At 43.6% G+C, this 23,969-nt stretch overlaps 2 protein-coding genes across 5 annotated transcripts in view; one reads left to right on the top strand and one right to left on the bottom strand.

Moving 5' to 3' along the window:
- DYNC2I1 (dynein 2 intermediate chain 1) overlaps positions 1-23,969 on the top strand; it is an 850,736-nt gene that overhangs the window by 667,399 nt on the left and 159,368 nt on the right.
- ESYT2 (extended synaptotagmin 2) overlaps positions 1-23,969 on the bottom strand; it is a 102,290-nt gene that overhangs the window by 48,211 nt on the left and 30,110 nt on the right. For all 4 annotated transcript variants that reach the window (XM_050785713.1, XM_050785714.1, XM_050785715.1 and 1 more), the window contains exons 2-6: positions 21,913-21,954; positions 20,616-20,750; positions 16,226-16,302; positions 10,717-10,789; positions 10,381-10,470 (exon numbers count right to left, since the gene is read on the bottom strand). In XM_050785713.1, coding sequence (XP_050641670.1) covers positions 10,381-10,470; positions 10,717-10,789; positions 16,226-16,302; positions 20,616-20,750; positions 21,913-21,954 — 417 coding nt within the window. The remainder of the gene's footprint in view (positions 1-10,380; positions 10,471-10,716; positions 10,790-16,225; positions 16,303-20,615; positions 20,751-21,912; positions 21,955-23,969) is intronic.

Genomic DNA, 23,969 nt, shown 5'->3' with positions numbered 1-23,969 from the left:
TGTGTCTCAGGGAATAGGGAGATCCAGGAGAGGGAGAGATAGGAGAACAGTCGGTCAGTGGAGCAGTCAGAAGATACAACATTTACCAGTTCACTTGGCTGTTTGATACGGTTTGGCTGTGTGTCCCTACCCAAATCTCATGTCGAACTGTAATCTCCACGTGCCGAGGGAGGTACTTGGTAGGAGGTGATTGGCATGGGCAGTTTCTCCCACACAATTCTCATGATAGTGAGGGAGTACTCACGAGTTCTGATAGTTCTACAAGTGGCTGTTTCTACTGCACACTCTCTCTCTCCTGCCACCATGTCAGACGTGCCTCACTTCCCCTAAGTTTCCTGAGGCCTCCCCAGCCATGCAGAACCTCAAGTCAATTGACCCTCCTTTCTTTATAAATTGCCCGATCTCAGGTAGTACCTTTACAGCAGTGTGAGAATGGACTAATCCGCCCTCTTACACGGACGTGGTTTGTGATGCCCCCAAAATAATTACATTAGAAACGACAAGGATCACTGACCACAGATTACAGTCACAGACATGATAATAACGCAAAAGTGTGAAATACTGCGAGAACTGCCAAAACATGACACAGAGGCATGAAGTGAACACATGGCACGGACAGGCTTCTTTATCACAGGGCTGCCGTAAACCTTCAGCTAGCAAAAACACAGTATCTACCAAGTGCAATAAAGCAAAGGACAATAAAGCGAGGTGTGCCCTGAACACTTTCATCTTAAATGTCGTGGTCATATTTTATACGTCAGTCCTGTTACTTAAAGAAAAAACCACCTAGCGTAGTCTTAATAGCATTAAGGTACAATTGTTTTATCCAGGAAGTTTTGGGAAACAGAATTAATAACTCTCTTAAGAGCATTTTTCAATGTCATTATCTTTCAAGGAGAAGTCTGTAACGTAGAATACTTGAAATTTATGTTATAATGAGATTTTAATATGTTCCAAGCAGCTATGTGGTATTTTTGGACTTGTTAAAATATTTGCGTGAGACAAGGACTGACTTTAGAAAAAGTCAGTATAAAGCTAATTTTAGTTGGTGATTTTGGACCTGTTAATATATTTACATGAAACAGACACTGGCTTTAGTCAAGTTAATTGTATTATGGATAAAAATGTAAAAAAAAAAAAAAAAAAAAGATAAATGTAACTAGTTGCAGGCTATTAAAAAAATGTACAAAGTGGATGGAGGAAAATAATGAAAGAATCTCCTCCTATTCCTGAAATGTCACGTTCCATACTATTATTCCACGTGGCAATCTGAAAACCATTTCCATCAGCAGTGTTAACATCCTACTCACTTCACCAGAACTGCAACCCAGAATGATGGCACTGTCTCTCCAGCTAACTGACTCATCAGGCTTTTGCAGGATGCAATGCTCTTCCTCACCAAGATTCAGAACCACAGATCCGAAACATGTTCACAGCTGATGCAAGAAACCTACTTTTTTATATCGTGTATAAAGGTGCTATGAAAAATGACACCACACCATGTGACTGGCTGGCCTCCAGTTTTTTTTTTTTTTTTTTTTTTTTTTAGCATGCTCCCAAGAAAAGTATCTACTTGTTTAGATTAAAAGGTATGTTTCTGTTTGAAGGAACAGAAGATGTAACTTTACAGCTGACAAAACCGCTAGCCTCCTGTTAACATGAAGACTTTAAAGGCCTGGGAGGGGACTGACACAAACGTTTTGCTAGATTGTAAATGATAAAAACTGCCCAAAGTTGGCAAGTAAAACCTCCATAAATGGGTAGTATTAATGCTCTTCTTGTAGGCAAACTATCTAGATAAAACTTCCTTAAGGCTATCTAGAAACCTGAAAGGTGGCTTTTTGAGTATCAAAACAAAAGATCAAAGGCATCAAATATAGGAAGAAGTTTCTATTTATAGCAAAGAGCACAAAGGGCTATGGGAGTAAGCTCAAAAACAAAGCAAGAGAGCCAGGTGTGGTGGCACAAGGACTGCCTGCGACCAGGACAGTGAGGCTGCAGTGGTGCACTCCACTTTACGATTCTTTCTGGGAACAGTCACTGCACTCCAGCCTGGGCAGCACAGCAAGACTCCATCTCAAGAAAAAAAGAAGCCAAATAGACATACATTTTGAAAATTACATATAAAACTAGGTTAAAAAGTGGGTCTTCAAATTTAGAGTTAGTCCTAGAACTGAGAAAATCATTTATTTTAGTTTCACAGTGAAGAAAACTAAGACCTAGAGGAAGAAATCTTATCTGTAACTTTTTGCCTTTCACAACTAGATAAGCCAAGGACAGAATGAAATCCTCATCTTTTCACTGGACCCACACGGGACATTGATTTTTAAGGACGGCCGTCCAGCTGGCGCTGCGGCCCCTTCTGCTCTAAACCGACCAACCAGCTTCTGTCTCTGATGCGTCTCATCTTGCTCACTGACTTCTCACTTGCTTCGAAGTCTCTCTCCGTGGAATGACGGGCAGACAGCCCCAGCTCAGATTTGCTTCTAAACCTAGCGACCTTGACTCGGGTATTTGCTTACAGAGGCTGTGCAGAGCTTATAAACAGGGGGTTCCTGGCCCTGGGGTGGGGAGGGGCAGTCCTCTGCTGCACAAGACCGACAGGCACAAGACATTTAAATGGTCAGCATTCATCTTGGTTTCTGCCACTAAATGGCAATAGGGGCCCCAGACCCCATTATTGTGACACCCTAAATATCCATTTCCAAATCTGTCACTGAGAATGACTATCTACGAAAGAGACCATTCAAGAACAAAGTTTCTAAACTTTAAACTACAATTTGGGAGATTTTAGAGAATAAATTTCCATACCAGAGGCATCCCTACAAAAGTTTCCATTTTAAATATACTCTGGCTTTTATTTTCCTCACAAGTAATACGGGAACAATCCCATCCTGTGGGGACTAAGTCTGACAATGCACAGAAGCCATGAGCCTGGCTCCAAGCCCATCGCCTGCGACCGCAGTCATTACCTGAGGGCTTCCTTCCCTGGAAATCCCTTTGAGCAATTAAGATCTTTCTCGCCACTCTCAAAGACTAGCACATGTGCCACGTAAGCATCACAGTGAACATTTACCCTTTTACTTTTGAAGTTCTGCCCCACTTTAATCTCAGATGAGAAACCACCTATAATCAAAGCACAACTGACCAAACATAAACCAAACAAAAAGAGACTATTTCTGACCACTTGTCTTAGAATCATTTCAGAAAAACAACTTCATTATTTTGTCTAAAACAGAACCTCAAAAAGAATATTAACTATCAACGACAGAGTATTAAAAACGCAAAACAAGGCAGTTTTAGTATAAACTTGTCAGGCAACGGGGGGCATGCCAGCGTAGGCCTTGTTGAAAAGACAGATACATTTAAGTGCTGCTGAAGTTCAGAGAAACTAATCGTCAGGGAGGGAGGAGCAGGAATTGTGGAAGGAAAGGACTCTGCTGGCTTTTGAAAGGAAGAGAGATTTGAATGCAAGAAAGAAGGTGCCAAGCAAAGGGGTCCCCATGTTGAAGGCACTGAAAGGCCCGTCCCTGGGCATGGGGAACGGTGAAGGACCAAGAGCCAGAGGCTGGAATGACGGACGGAGAGAGTGGGAAGACAGAAGGAGCACACGTGTGTATGAGAATGTGTGTGAGGGGAAGAGTGTGAGAGGCTAAGTGTGAATCTGTGTGAGAAACAGGGACAGAGAACTAATGTGAGAATGACCGTGAGGAAAAATAAGTGTGAGAATAAGTGAGAATGAGTGTGTGAGAACATAAAAGCAAGTGTGAGAACGAGTGAGACAAAACATGTGAGAACAAGTACAAGTGTGAGACGAGTGTGAGAACAAAGTGTGAGAGGTGTGAGGAGCATGAAAGAACACGCGTGAGAGTGAACAAGTGTGACTGAGGACGAAGTGTGAGAGTGAACGAGTGTGAGAACAAAGTGAGAGGTGTGAGTGTGAAAGAACAAGTGAGACCAAGTGTGAGAGAGAACAAGTGTGACTGAGAATGAGGTATGAGAGGTGTGAGTGTGAAAGAACAAGTGAGAACAAGTGTGAGTGAACTGAGTGTGAGAACAAAGTGTGAGGTGTGTGAAAGAACAAGTGTGAGAGTGAACAAGTGTGACTAATGAAGTGTGAGAGTAAACTAACCAGTGTGAGAACAAAGTGAGAGGTATGAGCGTGAAAGAACAAGTGAGAACAAGTGTGAGAGAGAACAAGTGTGACTGAGAACGAGGTGTGAAAGGTGTGTGAAAGAACAAGTGAGAAGTGTGAGTGAACTAACGTGTGAGAACAAAGTGTGAGGGGTGTGAGGAGCGTGAAAGAACAAGTGAGAACAAATGCGAGGTGTGAGTGTGAAAGAACAAGTGTGAGACTGAACAAGTGTGACTGAGAACGAGGAGTGAACTGAGTGTGCGAACGAAGTGTGAGAGGTGTGAGTGTGAAAGAACAAGTGTGAGAGAAAGTGTGACAGAACAAGCTGTGAGAAGTGTGCATGGGAAAGAACAAGTGTGAGAGTGAACAAGTGTGACTGAGAACGAGGTGTGAGTGAACTAACGAGTGTGAGAACGATGTGAGAGGTGTGAATGTGAAAGAACAAGTGAGAGAACAAGTGTGACTGAGAACGAGGTGTGAGAGTGAACTAACGAGTGTGAGAACGAAGTGTGAGAGATGAGTGTGAAAAAACAAGTGAGAACAAGCGTAAGTGAACAAGTGTAAGTGTGAGAACAAAGTGTGAGGTGTGAGGAGTGTGAAAGAACGACTGAGAACAAGTGTGGGTGTGAAATCTGAGTGCTGAAAGTATGAGAATGTGTGTGAGAACGAGTGTGAAAGAACAAGCGTGAGTGTGTGAGAATAAAGTGTGAGGAGGAGTGAAATGAGAACAAGTGTCAGTGAAACAGCAAGCATGAGAAAATGTGAGAATGACTGTGAGAACTAGCATGAAAGTGGGAGTGTGAGAACAAAGCGAGAATGAAAGAACATTCTTTGTCACACACCTGTGTGAGAATGAATGACAAAGAATGAGAACATGTGAAATAAGTGGGTGAGAACAAAGGAAAACATATGAAAGAACAAGTGAGTGTGAGAACAAGTGTGAGAATGGGTGTGAAAATGTGCATGAGAACAAGAAGTGTGAGAACGAGTATGGAAGCTCAAGCATGTGTGAGAACAAGTGTGAAAATGTGTGTCCGAGACAACAAATGTGTGAGAATAAAAACGTGTGAGAACATGTGTGTGAGAATGAGTGCGGACAAGTGTCAAAGAACAAGTGTGAGTGTGAGAGCAAGTGTGAGAGAGAACAAGCGTGTGGGAAGGACAAAATGGGTGTGTGAGACAGGGAGGCTCCGAAGCCCAGTCTGAGGTCCACACGAGGGCATCACGGAGAAGCCACCAGCAGGGCCCGATAAAGGCCTGGCTTTAGAAGGCGCCTTTGGAAAAGCAACTAAAATTAGCGTGCCCCTCCTTCCCCACTGACACGTGCCTCAGGATGCTGGGAGCCTCCGCCTCTGGAGGATTGAGCTATTTCAGGAAACTGAAAAGCCAGTGGAACACGCATTTCCAAAGGACAGGAAGTCACCTCTGAGCTGTTGTGACTCTTCTATGAGAAACAGAACGTGTACCGTGGTCCATGATCAGAAAGCAATGTCAGGTTTCAACTGGAATGACACAGATGTATCCACGTATTTCATGAACAGCACAGGTGCCCCTCTTCTCTCCACGTTCTGTAGTCCCTCTTTTCTCCACGTTCTGTAGTCCGTTGTGATGGGTGTGGTAATGTTTACAGTTCCAGGGCAGCCACTGGGCACCTGACCACGTGCTGTATGCCTGGCGTCCTGGCTGCATCCAGCTCCACAGTTCAGAACAAGAATCACCTGGAAAGTCTGTTGGAAATACAAACTCAGGGCTCCCACCTTTCTCCAGTTTTTTATTTAGCGGATCTGGGCTGTCAGTAAAGTTCAAAAATGTTTTTCTTATGTTTGTAAGTCCCAGGACTTCTGAGAGCTTCGTTCTTGACCACACAGGAGAGCTGACATCCTGAGCCACCAGCCAGCCTGAAATCCCTCCCTCCAGGCAGCTCCGAGGGAGGAGAGGCAGGAGTGAGCTGAACTTGAAGGAGGACGAGTTCCCCCCAAAACAAGTGAGATGACTCCAGCCAGATCCTAATGAAAGGCCACAGGCCAAGTGTGGGTGAGCCAGAGAACCACAGAGGTGTGCATATCACGTGGCGGCACCTGCATGCCCGGTGTGCAAAGACAGCCTCAGGGAGGACACTGCCCATCGGGAGGAGCCCGGGAGGAGGCAGCTGCCACCGTAGAAGGGCACAAAGCAAGCCCCACCCCACCTTCCACCTTAAGGGACAGAAGCCATGGGGGAGAGAAGCACCTTGAGGACCCACTGCAGCTGGGGAGAGGTCCCTTAAGGACGTGGTAGGACAATGTCCCAGGCCAGTAGAGAGCCTGTATTGCTGGGGCAGGTGCAGGCTCTGTCCTGCAAAAGACCCGCCAAAGACACAAGGCACAGGGAGGAAGGGGCAGGGTCTCTGGGAGAGCTCTGGCCCCAAGACTCAGGATGGACCAGGACAACAGGAAGCTCCTCTGTACCCCCTCTACTGGGGGTGGGCAAGACTGTCCAAAATAATACAAACATCAAACCCAGAAAGTCAGATCCCAGAAAGTCGGAGAAAACAGCAGGATAAATACTGCAAAAACTCCCAGTTACGAATGTGTGCTCTGAGTCTGTGGATGTGCCTGTGGCCCTGACTCTGGAACTCACTGCAGCCTCATCTGCAAGGTTGTAAGAATGGGCTTCAGGGAGCCCTGTTCAAACACTGCAACCCTCCTACCCACAGCTGGTCCAGGGGTGGGTATTTGATCCAGCTGGAACGGGGAGGGAAGAGGAGGGAGAGGCCGAGGATGCAGGAAGACTCAATGCTTTCTCTAAGTGCTGGCAGGCATGCTATTCCACACGTGGACTGCATTACCAGATGAAGCTAGTCTCAGAGGAAGAGGAGAGCGAGCAGAGGTGGAGACAGTCACGAAGGCTTTCAAACTCCTGGTTCCATTCTGTTCCTGAGACTCAACTGCAGTCCCCTATACACATGTCATGAGACACCAATATATGCTATTTTTATTTTTTAAATAAATACCTCTCCTTTTTAATCCCCATTTCCTTAAAGCACATCAATTTCTGGAGTCCTTGGCTAATAGGATTCAATTTCTTCTCATAACAGAAGACACTGTTTCCATTATACAGAGGAAGAAACAGAATCTATGGTTCAAAAGATGCCAGCAGGCAGCACCTCCGCATTGGGCTTGAAGCCCCCGAACGTGGGTGGATGAACATGTTTGGGGTAAGCCTAGGACCATTTCTAAGGGAAGTTTTGGGAGAGACCTCCTGGATCCCCTCTACTCGAGGGATAAATCTAAACAAGACTAAGGGCTCTGAAACACCCCTAAACTGTATGCTGCCCAACAACTACCCAGTGAGAGTGCCTCCCCGTGCACAGCCAATGGCAAACACCAGAACACTTATCCAAGCTTTTCTCCTTACCGATAATTCACCTCTAGTGGCCGGGTGCGGTGGCTCACGCCTGTAATCCCGCACTCTGGAAGGCCAAGGTGGGTGGATCACCTGAGGTCATGAGTTCAAGACCACCCTGGCCGACATGGCGAAACCCTGTCTCTACCAAAAATACAAAAAAATTAGCCGGGTGTGGTGGTGGGCGTCTGTAATCTCAGCTACTCAGGAGGCTGAGGCAGGAGAATCACTTGAACCTGGGAGGCGGAGGGTGCAGTGAGCCGAGCTTGCATCATTGCACTCCAGGCTCGGCGACAAGAGTGAAACTCCGTCTCAAACAAAAAAAAAATCGCCTCCAGTGTCAGGACTAAACCTACATGTAGGAGAAATATTTAATTTCTTAAAATCTGAAGGTTACTATGTGTTAGGTATTGTACTAAGCAGCTTACATTCATTGACATTTAATTTTCAGATTTAATTGTGTGAAGTAGGTATTACTGTCATCCCCATGTTACAGATGCGAAAACTGAGGCTTAGAGAAATAAGCTGTGCGAAGGCTACAGTAAGCGGAAGAACTAAGAGTGGAAAACCAGGTTGTCCAACACACATCTGTCACTCAACCATGGCACTGTGCTGCCTTCTTCACCTACACTCCAACTTCGTCACTTCAGCAATGTTTAGGGTTTTTTTCCTTCAACAAGTTCTACATTATAAAAACTAAGCAAGCCAACAAGTAGAAAAATGTATAAAGGTTTCGTAAGGGTTTCTAAATCATCCAAACAGTAAAAAGAAATTTAAAAAACCACAAAATAAAAACCCTTCTGGAAATATCTTTCACCAGGATAAGGAGGAATTTCTTGGCAGCCAGCAGAAAACCCTGTTCTCATATTTTCCAGTAAAAGAAACTGAAAAATTTCCTTTTCACTGAAGCACACGTTTGATGACTTTACTCACCATATAAGGAAATGAGTGATTCTGCACTTTTCAGCCCCATCCTTCTTTTCTGAGCACTAAATTTCATTTGGAAGTTAATATGTTATTTTAAAAGTACAGTCATCTATGGAAGATCCAAACTAAGAGCACTATTAAATTTTGAAGAAGATTTAAAGATTTGGATTTTGTTACATTCTGCCACTTTTTAAAAAGGTCTTTCTCTAAATTATTAAAAATGTCCCTGGCTAAAGATGGGTAAGTTAAAAATACTTAGCAGTTTGTTAAGATTACTGAGGTTTTTTTGGTCACTAATGAAGCTGGTTTCTTAAACATACTGGACCTTTAATAACTGGTATGTGAAAACAAACAAACAAACATGAATTTTAAATCTTATGAATCTCTTAACTTCCTGAATAGTAAAATTTAATTTTAAGAGTAAAATTTGACAGAGATGACCTAGGAGTTTTTGGTTGTTCCCATGTTTCGTGTACTTAAAATCGATTCAAAATAAGCCCATTTATTTCAGTAATAAGAAAATCAGAACAATTATTTTATTCGTAACAGAAAGTGATGACACTTAATTCTTTTGTTTTTATACAGAAAAAGTACAACCTGTAGTAAACTAGTTTTTGACAGGTGTATATAAACCCATATTTTAAAAGCCAAATAATAATTTTTAGTAAGTTATTTGAATCAAATTATATGAATTAACATTCCTACTTTAAATTACATATGATGTTGAAGGTACCTACATGCAGGACTCATCAAGGGCACATCTTGCATCATTCATTTACCAAACTCTAAGGAGACAGTTATGATCCTTGCTTTCAAAGAGCTAACAATAACTGTGCAGAAATTGCTGAAAGTAAGTGAAACAAAAGGGGTGAAGAAAGCCTTCTGTGGCAAAGGAAAAGGCACAGGCAGGGAGTAGTGAGGTGTGGGTTGATACAGACAACCATATGGGCAGTGTGCACCTGGAGAAGATGACCCAGACCACAATGAACACGGAGGGCAGCTAAGGGAGACGCTGGCCAGAGGCTACAGGTGCCCAGAGAAGGAGGAAGGAGTCTGTTTGGCAGGAGTAACAGTTCTGTTGTCTTGGTTTTGTGGGAAATAACAAATAGTATTTATTAACAAATAATAAATAGCATTAAAATAGTATTAACTTTAAAAAAACAACAACAACACAGTATACGTTCAGCATCCCTAATCTAAAAATCCAAAATGCTTCAATATCAGAAACTTTTTGAGTACTAGCATCATGCTCAAAGCAAATACTCACTGGAATCTAACGCAAATACTACAAAACCTGAAACACATCTGGTCCTAAACATCTCCAATAATATTCAACCTGTATATGAAACTGTATGTACAGTTCATTAAACACATCCCAAATGAGGAAGGAGGTGCATGCAAGTGACGGTAGCCCTTATCTCTGGAGGGGAGAAAAGGGAGGTTTACAGGTTAGTCTTCTCAACAAAGTGTTCAGGAACATGAGCACTGTATCAGACTAAACTGGATCTGTATCCAGGCTCTTATTAGTTGTGTGACTTGGAAAAATAAGACTTTCACAATCTCAGTTTCTGAACAGTAAAAGAAAACAACGTTAATATTTAGCTATAGAGTTATGAGGATTAAATGAGCAAATATCTATAAATCATATTCAGTGAGGTGGTGAATAAAATGTGAGCTAAGACCTACACTTCTGAAGAAGTCCACGTTTTCAAATTTTTGTAACATTTTTATAATCAGGAAAGAGAGCTGTTTATCAGGAGATAAGCTATCAGTTAAGGCACAAAGAAATACAAAAAACTCCCACAAGATTCATGCAACAGAAAGGGACAACAGCGAGTTGATAAAATTTTGTTTCTCCACTTTATACATTCTTCCACGGGTATGTATTTTTGTCACCGAATGGGAAAATAAAAATGAAATAAATATTGACTTACTGGTTTCCTAAGGAAGAAGATAGACAAAGCTCCAACTAAGGGCATATCTCCAATCAACGGTTCCAGAATCACCCGCATGGTACCATGAATCTAAACTCAAACAGGAAACCAAAATATGTAATAGAAAACAATTCTCCTGGGCCACTTAAGGAGTTTGCTTGCGCATCTCAGTAACTTTTGAGCACTTGACTTCTTATTTCTCTCAACTATGACCTACAGTTAAAAACTGAACGTCAAAAAAATTCCAAGCTAGAAAAACTTCCTAATTTTCTTTCTGAATACAGCTTAGAGAACTTTAGCAAACTGTAAAATTAAAACAAAAACCAAAAAACTTACCTGGATACTTTTCACACCAGCTCTACAAAAATATCGTTTGATCTCCAAATCAATCTCACAATTTCCTACAAAACTAACAAAGAAAAAATTCTGCATTACATAATGTGAGTGAAATGAACTACTCTCTTCATCACTATAGACCTGCAAGATGTATAATCTGAATAAAATGATAGTAAAGCAAGCAAATAGATTGTAGGTAAAAATAGTAAAATACGGCCCATCAGATTATAGTATTTTACCGCTCCAGGTCTTCAGGCTGTTATCAGATCCAATACTGCTCTGACCTTGGGAGGAATACTCCCAATCAATCAATCAATCAATCAATCAATGGTTGTGGTTGTTGTTGGTCTTACATATAAAAATCTTAACTAAATAGAAATGTCGATGTTCAAAAGAAGATGTAAATAACAAACTGCAACTTCTGAAGCAGACTTTTGATGCAATGTAGTTTTCTTTACCTTATAAATCTGATGTTTAAAACATTAAAAAGTTTAATTTTATTTCACACAAATAAATTTCACATCTTGCTTCCCAATCATGAAAAATCTCTCAGTGCCCTAGGCCTCTATGACACCAAAGACTAGAAACAGTGCATCTGTTTGGGGCCTCAATTTTGCTCAATAAGTAAGTCATTTCAGATATTAATATGAAACAAACATAACGCTATAAGGCAAGATATGCATCTATTTTTAATATAAACATGAAATGTCAAACACTTTTTGCGTGGGTTAGTGTAGGACCTGCCCCGACCCTCGGCCCTGGAGGCAGGATGTCACACTCTGACCTGACAACGTCTGTGGGGAAGTTTGATAAATCCTAGAAAGGGAATGTCTAAGCAAATAAGCAAAATAGTAACGAAAGGAATCTGGAATAAGTTTCTTCCAGTATTTATTGTCCTGGTATTAACGCCAAGGCCTACAGATTCTTCTCATTGAGAATTACTCTCTACCTAGTTGGTAAAATCACCAATAACCTGTTACAAAACTATAAAAAAAACTTTCCTTTTCTTCATTCTATGACTTGATCATTTTCTTTTCTTTTTTTTTTTGAGATGGAGTCTTGCTCTGCTGGCCAGGCTGGAGGGCAGTGGCGCGATGGTGACTCATCACAACAGCCGCTATCTGGTTCAGGCCATTCTCCTGCCTCAGCCTCCCAAGTACCTGGGATTACAGGTGTGCACCACCATGCCCAGCTCATTTTTGTACTTTTAGTAGAGATGGGGTTCCACCATGTTGGCCAGGCTGGTCTCGAACTCCCAACCTCAAGGGGTCCACCCGCCTCCGCCTCCCAAACTGCTGGAATTAACAGGCATGAGCCACTGCACCCGGCCTTGATCATTTTATTTTCTAATACTTTTCAATTATTCCTTCCCCATCTCTACTGCCTGCCAATTTAGTTAAAGTGCTTGTCTGGAACTCACAACAAAGCAGAATGCATATTTGTTCAGAGACATAAATCTGAGCGGGACACTCGGCACATGTTATGGGGGCTAACCATGAAACCAGACTGCACCTTCAGAATGGCGTCCACTGACTGACGGACTCAAACTTGCTCGGTGCTGGCGACACTGGATAAGCGCACAAGGCTCCGACCCTCATGAAGCCTGGTACCAGCCCAGTGGGCCACCCTCCTGGAGGTGGACCGTCCTCCTGGGGCACAGCCTGACCTGAGACATACGTGGGTGTCCTCTTTTATTCCACTGATGACAATGGTGTTTGCCCTAGCACCAAATATTTTAAAGAGGCAGATTTTTCCATATTAGATTAAAGAAAGTCTATGCTTCTTTCTGAAATAAAGGTAACTTGGTACCAACTTTGTACATTCATTATATTTAAATACTTTGGAAACTCAATGACCACTTTAATAAAATGATCTTTAGTAAAGGATCAAAAAAAGCACACAACTCTGAGCTGCTAGACACCACGTGTTGTTCTGAGTGCACAGTACTCACTGGGCACCACACACAGTGTGTTGTGAGGCCCCACGTGGAGCAGGAAGCCCTGAGCAAGCTCAAGGAAGAACGAGGATGAAAGACAAGAGAAGCCCACTTTTGAGCCACAGTCCAGGGGACACAGCGAGACCCTATGGGGGGTGTGGGGGGAAGGAAGCCCATTTTTATTATGCTATGCATGGTAGCTGGCAGCTCTTCAATTTCTTTGTTTTCCAATGTAAAACACTGTATTAAAATACACAAAAATTTGGCTGGGCATAGGTGGCTCACGTCTGTAATCCTAGCACTTTCGGAGGCTGAGGCAGGTGGATCACTTGAGGTCAGGAGTTTTAGACCAGCCTGGCCAACAAGGTGGAAACCTTGTCTCTGCTAAAAATATAAAAATTAGTCAGGCATGGTGGCATATGCCTATAATCCCAGCTACTCGGGAGGCTGAGGCAGGAGAATTGCTTGAATCCAGGAGGCGGAGGTTGCAGTGAGCTAAGATTGCACCATTGCACTCCAACCTGGGTGACAGAGACTCCGTCTCAAAATAAATAAATAAATTAATACCCAAAAAACGTACCCTTATAATCATTTTTAAGTGTACAACTCGGTGGTACTAAACACATCCATAACATGCAATCATCACCACCAGCCATCTCCAGAACATTTTTCAACTTGCAAAATGAACACCCTTTCCCCATTAAACACTAACTCCCCATTCCTTCTGCCCCCAGGCCCTGGCAACCACCATTCTGCTTCTGTGTCTATGAGTTTGACTCCCCCGGGCACCTCACACAAGTGGAATTACACAGACGCTGTCCCTTTGTGTCTGGCTTGTTTCCTTCAGCATAAAGTCCTCAGGGTCCAGCACGTGGCAGCCGGAGCAGGAGTCCCATGTTTTTAAGGCACACAGGCATATAGGCCACATTCTGCTTATCCATTCATCGGCCCACACAGACTTGGGCTGCTTCCACCTTGTAGCTATTGTAAAAAATGCTGCTAAGAATGTGGGTGTGCAAATATCTGCTCAAGTCCTGGCTTTCAATTCTTTCAGGTATGCACGCAGAAGTGGGATTTCTGGATCACATGGTAATTTTACGTTTAAGGTTTTGAGGAACTGTTTCCACAGCAGCTATACCATTTCACATTTCTACCAACAGCGCACAAAGGTTCCAATTTCTCCACATCTCACCAACACCTGTTATTCTCTGGGTTTCTTTTGATAGTAACCTTTCTAATAGTTGTTAGGTGGTATTTCATTACGGTCTAGATTTGCATTTTCCTGATGGTTAGTGATGGTCAGTATCTTTTCACATGCTTACTAGCCATTTGTGTATCTTCCCTGGAGAAATGTCTATTCAAGTTCTTTCCACATTTTTGAATAGGGCTGTTTGGTTGTTCTGTTGTTGAATTTCAGGAGTTCTCTATATATCCTGGATGGTGACTGCTTACTGGATTCATGACTATAGGGATTGCATTAAATCTGGGATTGCTTTAGGTAGTAGTAACATCTTAACAAGATTAAGTTTTCTAATCCATTAATTAAGATAGAATGTTTTTTTATTTATTTGTACCTTCTTTGATTTCTTTCAGCAATATTTTAGTTTTCAGTGTACAAGTCTTTCTCCTCCTTAGTTTATTCCTAAGTATTTTATTCTTTTTGATTCTATTATAAATGAAATTGCTTCCTTCATTTTCTTTTGGGATTGTTCATTGCTAGTGTATAAAAATGCAATTGATTTTAGTGTGTTCACTTTGTATCCTGCTACTGTGCTGAATTTATTTCTTAGTTCCAAGAGTTCTTTTTTTTTTTTTGGTGGGATCTTTAGGGTTTTCTACATATGAGATCATCTCAACTGTAAAGAGAAAGATTAATTCCTTCCAGTGGGTGCAGTCACTCATGCCTGTGATCCCAGAGCTTTGGGAGGCCAAGGTGAGTAGATCGCTTGAGCTCAGGAGTTAGAGACTAGCCTGGGAAACATGGTGAAACCTCATCTCTACAAAAAAAATACAAAAATTAGCCACACATGGTGGCATGAACCTGCAGTCCCAGCTACACGGGAGGCTGAGGTGGGGGGACTGCCTGATTCTGGAAGGTCGAAGCTGCAGTGAGCCAAGACTGCGCCACTGCACTCCAGACTGAGTGATAAGGCAAGAACCTGTCTCAAAACAAAAACAAAAACAAAACCAACAAACCAAATATATACACACACACACACACACACACACATAAAATGTCTTTCTTCCTTTCCAGCCTGGGTGCCCTTTATTTCTTTCTCTTGCCTAACTGCTCCAACTAGAACTCCCAATACTGTGTTGAAGAGAAGTAGTGAAAGAGGGCATCCTTGCAGTTGGTCCTGATTTTAAAGAAAAAGCTTTCAGCTTTTGACCACTGAGTAAAACTTTTTTTTTTTTTTTTTGAGACGGAGTCTCGCTCTGTCGCCCAGGCTAGAGTGCAGTGGCGCGATCTCGGCTCACTGCAAGCTCCGCCACCCAGGTTCATGCCATTCTCCTGCCTCAGCCTCCAGAGTGGCTGGGACTACAAGCGCCCACCACCACGCCTGGCTTATTTTATTTTTTTTTTTTTGAGACGGAGTCTTGCCCTGTCGCCCAGGCTGGAGTGCAGTGGCGCAATCTCGGCTCACTGCAAGCTCTGCCTCCCGGGTTCACGCCATTCTCCTGCCTCAGCCTCTGGAGCAGCTGGGACTACAGGCGCCCGCCACTGCGCCCGGCTAATTTTTTCTATTTTTAGTAGAGACGGGGTTTCACCGTGGTCTTGATCTCCTGACCTTGTGATCCGCCCGCCTCGGCCTCCCAAAGTGCTGGGATTACAGGCGTGAGCCACCGCGCCCGGCCGCCTGGCTTATTTTTTGTATTTTTAGTAGAGACGGGGGTTCATCGTGTTAGCCAGGATAGTCTCAATCTCCTGACCTTGTGATTCGCCCGCCTCAGCCTCCCAAATTGCTGGGATTACGGTGTGAGCCACCAAACCCAGCCCACTGAGTCTAATGTTAACTGTGGGGTTTTCTTATATGGTTTTTATTATGTTGAGTTAGCTTCCTTCTATTCCTAGTTCATTCAGTGTTTTTATCATGAAAGGGTATTGAATTTTGTTAAATGCTTTTTCTCCATCAACTGAGATAATCACATGATTCGGTTTTTTCCTTTTAATGTGGTGTATTACATCAACTAATTGTTGTACGCTGAATCATCTTTGCATTCTGGGAATAAATCCCACTAGGTCATGGTGTAAAATCTTTTTAATATGCTGCTGAATTCAGTTTGCTAGTACTTTGTTAAGTGTTTTTTTTAATCAATGTTCATAAAGAATATTGGTCCATAGTTTTCTTGTAGTGTCTTTAACTTCTTTTTATTTAACACATTTTATGAATGGCAATTATCGAGGCTATTAGAAACTGAGACCCAGAAGGTAAATAATATTTGGATGTCTAACAAGAACTCCAACCGACAGCAGGTAAGACGTGTGCTCTCTGTATCCTCCACCTTACAGGTGCAGCTAAGTGACATTACACGCCATTAACCATGACACAAATACAACAAATAAAAACTTACCTAATCTGAAGGTCCAAAATAATTTGCCTTTTGTCTACATTTTCAGTATATACCTTAACACCATTGATCCTGAGGGGCTGAAATAAGAAGTAGCTTATTTTAAAATACAGAGGTTAAAAAAAAAAATCAAACCTTGTAACACAGCATAAAGAGAACAAGCTTTAAATTTCAGACTACAACAGGAATTAAAATTCTGCCTTCATAACAGAGTGCGGCTTGATTTTCAGCTATTTAACCCCTGTTCCTCAGCTTCCTCACCTGTGATCTGCAGAAAAACAATGGCCTCTGTTTCATGAGATTACTGTGAAATTAGGCGACAAAATAAAAGTCAAGACAGTAGTGCATGCCTTGCCCACAGCAGTTAATAAGCACTGGGCATGATTGCTGTTGTCAGCACATGTAAAGATACATATGTGCTCTTTTCAAGCCTCTTACTCTCGTCTCTTCACATCTAACTTGACCCTTTTCCAGTACTCCATCCTAGTACTACCATGTTTGAAACATAACTTCCTTTCATTTATTCTTTATGTCTCAAAATTTTTCATTTCTTAAGACTTTCATGTCCTGGCGTGACAGCTCAGGTCTGTAATTCCAACACTTTGGGATACCAAGGCAGAGGATTGCTTGAAGCCAGGAGACTGAAACCAGCCTGGGCAACATGGTGAAACCCTAGCTCTACAAAAAGTAAAAAAAAAAAAAGCTAAGATGGGAACGCACGCCTGTGGTTCTAGCTACTTAGGAGGCTGAGATGGGGTGACTGCTTGAGAGCAGGAGTTTGAGGCTACAGTGAGCTATGATTGTGCCACTGCACTTCAGACTAGGCAACAGAGTGAACTCCCATCTCTTAAAAAAAACAAAACAAACAAAACGCTGGGCACGATGGCTCAAAGCTGTAATCCCAGCACTTCAGCAGGCTGAGGTGAAACAATCACTTGAGCCTAAGTGTTTGAGACCAGCCTTAGTGGAGACCCAGGCATGGGGACACGCACCTGTAGTCCCAGCTACTCAGGAGGTTGTGGTAGGGGGAATCCCTTGAGCCCGGGAGGTTGAGGTTGCAGTGTGTGGTGATCACGCCACTGTACACCAGCCTGGGTGACAGAGTGAGACCCTGTCTCAAAAATGAAAGAAGCACCTTACTTTTAGAGTACTACTGCTTACTCTGACAAGTTTGAGTGTATTAAAATCACACCTCTCACCTAGCTGTCGAACCCAACTCTAAGCCTTTACCTGAGAGTCTAGACACCTCCTATGCTCCCAAGTTCCCAGGCTTTTTCTTTATGGCACTAGCTAAGCCATGTACAGACTGCACTAAAAATATAATCACCACATTATGCTAATAAGTGAAAATGGGGCAGGCATGATGTACATCAGATAACATACTCCCCAAATGACACTGAGATGAAGGGACCAACCCCACTCCAGATGACTGGGCATTACCTAACGAAGGACAAACACCAGAAGGCAACACTGCCGAGCTGCCCGAGGTCTTGGTCAGCACACAGTCTGGCCAAGGGCCCTGCACAGGACTCCGCATGCCATTCTATGCGTCCCTTCATCAGAAAGCCTGGGTTTGCCACTTATAAGACATTGGTACAGTAGGTGAAAATGCCAAAGTTATCTTTATTGAATCAGTACTCCTCTTAATACTCTTGCTATTCTCCAAGGCCTTCTTATTCAGCTGGTATCAAACTTAACGTGTGTGTGAAGGAACTCAAACATAATTAAATTATTCCTAAAATAAACCCAGGTGAGCTTGGAATTTTAAATATCCACAAACATGAACATGCTGTAACTTAGGGCATAACAGGCTAAATGTGGCCCTTGGCCTGACTCTACAGCCCTGGAGCTAGGATGGTTTTCACTTGGCTAAAGGGCTGTGAAAGAAGGGAGGGAGAGACAGCAGAACAGTGTGCCACAGAGACTTAAGGTGGAGTCAGAGCTAAAACATGTATGACTTGGCCATGTACAGACAGAGCATGCAGCCCCTGCTTTACAGCATTTAACTTGTCACTGGGATTTTAACCTGCACTCACACGGCACTTTAACTTGTAATTATGTTTTTCCCCATCTGTGGTTACCATTTCAGGTGTTGAAGGTAAAGTCAACACTGAAAACGTACTACAGGCGTCCTGTGTAGAGACACGGGCTCGTCCCGCAGGCGTCCTGTGTAGAGACACGGGCTAGTCCCACAGGCGTCCTGTGTAGAGACACGGGCTCGTCCCGCAGGCGTCCTGTGTAGAGACACGGGCTCGTCCCGCAGGCGTCCTGTGTAGAGACACGGGCTAGTCCCGCAGGCGTCCTGTGTAGAGACACGGGCTAGTCCCGCAGGCGTCCTGTGTAGAGACACGAGCTCGTCCCGCAGGCGTCCTGTGTAGAGACACGGGCTCTTGCACAGGATGGCCATGCCTCAGGCATGCCACAAGAAAAGCAGCAGCACATACAGGCAGGTGTCACATGTAAGGCTGCACAGGAGGCACTGGGTCTGGAGTAACTGCTTCTGAGACAGAGCATTCTCTGCACATAGAAAGTCAGCTCTGACGGAGAAAGGTGGCCAGCACCCTGGAGAGCATGGGGTGGACACGGGTGCCCACTAACAGGTGACAAATACACAGTGGCCATGCCAGACCCTCCCGCAGCCACATCTATCACAACCCTGAACCACACTGTGCGGGGATGTCTGTGTGCTTACTCTGCTGTGCGTGCACCAACATGTGCGGACTGTGTGTGTGTTTATAAGAACTCTCACGTTCTGAGTCTTTAGGCATATAAAAAAATGTTACCTTGGACTGTTGCTACTTAAACACTGATTTAAAAATATAAAATAAAAAGAAAAACTTCCCATGATCAACTAAATGTACACTTGAGGCTTTTATGAGAAGTGGTATTAGGAAGTAGAGCTTTCCTTTTTACATAATGTGACTCCGTTAACAAAATTCGTCTTTCCTTCCACCTACGTAATGAATGGTGTACCTACCTTACCAGCATTAGAGTCATTAGTTTTGTTTTTTAACATCCCGAGAGGGGTAAACACCTTAAACATGTCAATTACTGCACATTTAGCATGAATTCACGTATCAAACTCTCTCACAGGAAAGACTACTTAAAACTAGCGCGAAAAGGGCGTGCTGACAGAAGAACATGGAGCAGAAAGACACGTGAGGGGAAAAAAGTCAGTGTTAAAGAGAAGCCATGCGACGGAGGCTGACATGGCCAAGAGAGCACCTCGGACAAGAAGGCAGCAGGACGGCCTCCCGGCAGATGGGAAGGGGCAGTGAGGGTTAGAGGGAAGCAGGACGGCCTCCCGGCAGAGATGGGAAAAGGCACCGTGGCAGGAGGCAGAGCCTGAGTGACAGAGACGGGAAGGGGCACCATGGGCGAGAGGGCAGCAGGACGGCCTCCAGACAGAGATGGGCAAAGGCACCATGGCTGGAGGCAGAGCCTGAGTGACAGAGATGGGAAGGGGCAGTGAGGGCAAGAGGGCAGCAGGACGGCCTCCTGACAGACGGGAAAAGGCACTGCGGCTGGAGGCAGAGCCTGAGTGGGAAATGCAGGTACACCCGGTAGACCTTCTTGGTGAACAATTTTCCTCAGAACATAATTTGAAGCTGTCTGGTTTTTGAAATAGGGTCTCACTCTGTCACTCAGGCTGGAATGCAGTAGTGCGATCATGGCTCACCAGTCTCGACCTCCTGGGGCTCAAGTGACCCTCCTGCCTCAGCCTCCCGTGTAGTCTGGACCACACACGTGCACCACCACACCCAGCTAACTTTGAAACTTTTTTGCAGAGACGGGGTCCCACTTCGTTGCAGGCTGGTCTCTAGCTCAGGTCTCACAAAGTGCTGGGATCACAAGCATGAGCCACTGGGCTCATCGAAGTTGTTTAAAAAACATACATCCAGCTAGTTGGGAGCCTGAGGCAGGAAGATCACTTGAGCCTAGGAGTCTGAGGCCAAGCAGGGCAACATAGTGAGGCCCCCGTCTGAAAAAAAAAAAATGGAAAGAAAATGTGTTTTTTGGCTGGGCGCGGTGGCTCACGCCTGTAGTCCTAGCACTTTGGGAGGCCGAGGCGGGCGGATCATGAGGTCAGGAGATCGAGACCGTCCTGCTAACATGGTGAAACTCCATCTCTACTAAAAATACAAAAAATTAGCCGGGCGTGGTGGCGGGTGCCTGTAGTCCCAGCTACTCGGGAGGCTGAGGCAGGAGAATAGTGTGAACCTGGGAGGCGGAGACTGCAGTGAGCCAAGATAGTGTCACTGCACTCCAGCCTGGGCGACAGAGCGAGACTCCGTCTCAAGAAGAAACAAAAAAAAATAAAATGTGTTTTTCATGTTTTCACAGCAGTCTGACTGTGTGCACATGTAAGGATACTTAAGAGAACACCACTGACCTGCTGGCCCACGTCGACCTTCGTGAAACTAAAGGTGCTGAGGTGGGTGTTTGCTCCCCGCACAGCTGGTTCTATAGTTTCTCGAAACAACTTCTCTATAAATTGGCAAATGAAAGGCCACATGTGTTTTACAGTCTGGAAAGGAAAAAGAACTCAGTGTAAACAAAATGCTATAATGCATGACACACACGAGTGCTCGTGAGAAACTCTCGCAATGGACCAAACCTGGTTTTGAAAATAAAGAGGGGGGAGGATCTTCTTGTTATGCAAAATCAACATGATCTAAATTCTAAAAAGTTATTAGAAAAACCAACTACTGATTACCTAATACGTTGCAGGAACTAGTTATTCTGGTTAAATATTCTGTGTAAGTATGTCAGCACATGTAAAGATTTCTAAAAGTCCTGTGGTTTCAACTTGTTGCTGAAAACAACAGTAATATTTATAGTTCTTCAACTGTATAAATATTAATAAGCACCTATATTTTTAATGACAAATGAACTTCCAGCACTTTAAAGTGATCATTATCAACATCTGAGTTCACTGTGTAGCCCTAAAGATGCACGAAATACAGAGATAAAACAGATCTAATTCAAGGTATACTGTTCTAAAAACATAACCTTTAAAAAAATGATTGCTGGCTGTGTGCAGGGGCTCACGCCTGTAATCCCAGCAATTTGGGAGGCTGAGGCAGGCGATCATCTGAGGTCGGGAGTTCGAGACCAGCCTGACCAATATGGAGAAACTCCATCTCTACTAAAAATACAAAATTAGCCGGGTGTGGTGGTGCATGCCTGTAATCCCAGCTACTCGGGAGGCCAAGGCAGGAGAATCACTTGAACCCGGGAGGTGGAGGTTGCGGTGAGCTGAGATCGCGTCATTGCACTCCAGCCTGGGCAACAAGAGTGAAACTCCATCTCAAAAAAAAAAAAAAAAAAAAGGATTGTTATCGATTATTCAGTTTCTTGTAAGTTATTTCTTTCTTTGTAATGTTTCTTAAAACTTATGATTATTATAAAATAGATTTGAGCCCTGGTTGTTCAGAAAAGAAGACACATGGCCAGAGATATAAATATGCACATGCCTATACTTTTCTCAAGTCAAAGAGACAGTTCTCACTCTCTGGAAAGAAAAGAAATGCATTTGTTATGACTGAGGTCTTTGGGGAGCAGAAGCCAACCCACTAAAGTCCAAACGAGCTCAAATGTTACCAACATGCAAATTCCCAAATATGGAAAGATGGTATCTCATCCTCCAATTCCACTGATAGACGGTATTTGGTATACTCTAATCTTACCTTATTTAGCCATTCTGCTCTTTCAGTGTCTGGAAAATGAACCTAGGAAGAAAATACACACATATGACTTATTAACTCCCAACAACTGTAAATAAAATGTCAAGCAGGCAATTTCATATTCCCATCATATGTCCTATGTTTACATGATGCTTCTTTAAAACACTCTGCTCGAAAGCTTTGGAAACTGGTCTCCAAGGAGGGAAAGTGAAATGCATGGCACCCCAGCTCTTTACATTCTGAGAACATGATGATCAGAAAATTCGAGTGTGGAAAATGCCATCAGAGTCTTCCCTGCACCCCACTGTCCAGAGGAAATTCACTGGAATCTGAAACATCATAGATTATACAAAACTGACCTTCACCTTGTTTAAAAAAACATGCTTCTAGTTAGTATATTATCACCATGTCCTGGAAATTTAGGCTGAGCCTCTACCCTGCCCAGGTCAGCCATGGTGGCGCAAACCTGCAAGTCCCAGGTACTCGGGAGGCTGAGGTAGGAGGATCCCTTGAGCCCAGGAGCTTGTCTGCAATGTGCTGGAATCATGCTTGTGATTAGCGCTGCACCCTAGTCTGGACAACATAATGAGACTCCACAAAATAAAGTAACAAAATATAAACTAAAATAAAATTCACTCTTTCCTTTTGCTTTTCTCTTTTGGCCCAAACCAGCCAAGAGACACTCTTCCTTACTTGGCTCCCCTCCGTACCATCTCCCACCTTCACCCAGATGGGGATCCCCCTTAAAATTCTGCAGGGAGGGCCTGGATACTGGAGAAGGGTTTGTACAGGAGAAAAGAAACCTATTTAGGGCCAGGTATGGTGGCTCATTCCTGTAATCCCAACATTTTAGGAGGCTGAGGCGGGTGGATTACTTAAAGCCAGGAGTTCAACACCAGCCTGGCCAACATGGGGAAACCCCGTCTCTACTAAAAATACAAAAATTAGCAGAGTGTGGCGGTACCCGCCTGTAATCCCAGCTACTTGGGAGGCTGAGGCAGGAGAATCGCTTGAACCTGGGAGGTGGAGGTTGTAGCTAGTCGAGATCGTGCCACTGCACTCCAGCCTGGATGACAGAGGGAGAGTCTGTCTCAAAAAAAAAAAAAAGAAAACCTATTTAAAAAAAACGTGGACTGGGCGCAGTGGCTCACACTTGTAATTCCAATATAGTGGGAGGCTGAGGCAGGAGGACTGCTTGAGGCCAGATGTTCAAGACAAGCCTAGGCAACATAGTGAGATTCTGTCTCTAAAAAAAATGGTGGTGCACACCTGTAGTCCCAGTCCCAGCTACTCAGAAGCTGAGACGGGAAGATCACTTCAGTCCAGAAGTTCCAGGCTGCAGTGAGCCACGATTGAACTACTGCTTTCCAGCCTGAGTGACAGAGTGAGACCCTCTCTCTGGATTGAAAAAAAAGAGAAAGAATATATTTTCTCTGCCATTGGGGCTAAAATAAAACATCCTTGGCCAGGCGCGGTGGCTCACGCCTGCAATCCCAGCACTTTGGGAGGCTAAGGCGGGCGGATCACAAGGTCAAGAGATCAACATGGTGAAACCCCGTCTCTACTAAAAATACAAAAATTAGCCAGGCATGGTGGTGTGTGCCTGCAATCCCAGCTACTCAGGAGGCTGTGGCAGGAGAACCCGGGAGGCGGAGGTTGCAGTGAGCCGAGATCGTGTCACTGCACTCCAGCCTGGGACAGAGTGAGACTCCGTCTCAAAAAAAAAAAAAAAAAAAAAAAAATTAAGGGGCCATATAGTTTTAAAAATATCGTACACATATGCATGTGTATAGAAACATGTTCTAATGTAAGTTACACATGCTAATAAATGCACAGAAAAGAGGTCTGCAAGAATATGTACGAAACTAGTAATGAGGAAACTCAGCTCTTACATTTCCCTCTGTATTTCTATACTTTTGAAATCCTTATAAGCATGAACTAATTCTGTAATTTAGGATTAAAATTAAGAAAATGTTTCTAATACAGGAGTACTATTTTTATATAACAAATGACCAAAATTATGTGAAAGTGCAATTTTCATTAATTAAACCATATTTTAA

Source organism: Macaca thibetana, chromosome 3 (assembly GCF_024542745.1).
Source record: "Macaca thibetana thibetana isolate TM-01 chromosome 3, ASM2454274v1, whole genome shotgun sequence".
NCBI classification, from domain to species: domain Eukaryota; kingdom Metazoa; phylum Chordata; class Mammalia; order Primates; family Cercopithecidae; genus Macaca; species Macaca thibetana.
The sequence above is the reverse complement of the archived record's forward strand: the minus strand, read 5'-3'. Positions and strand labels throughout refer to the sequence as shown.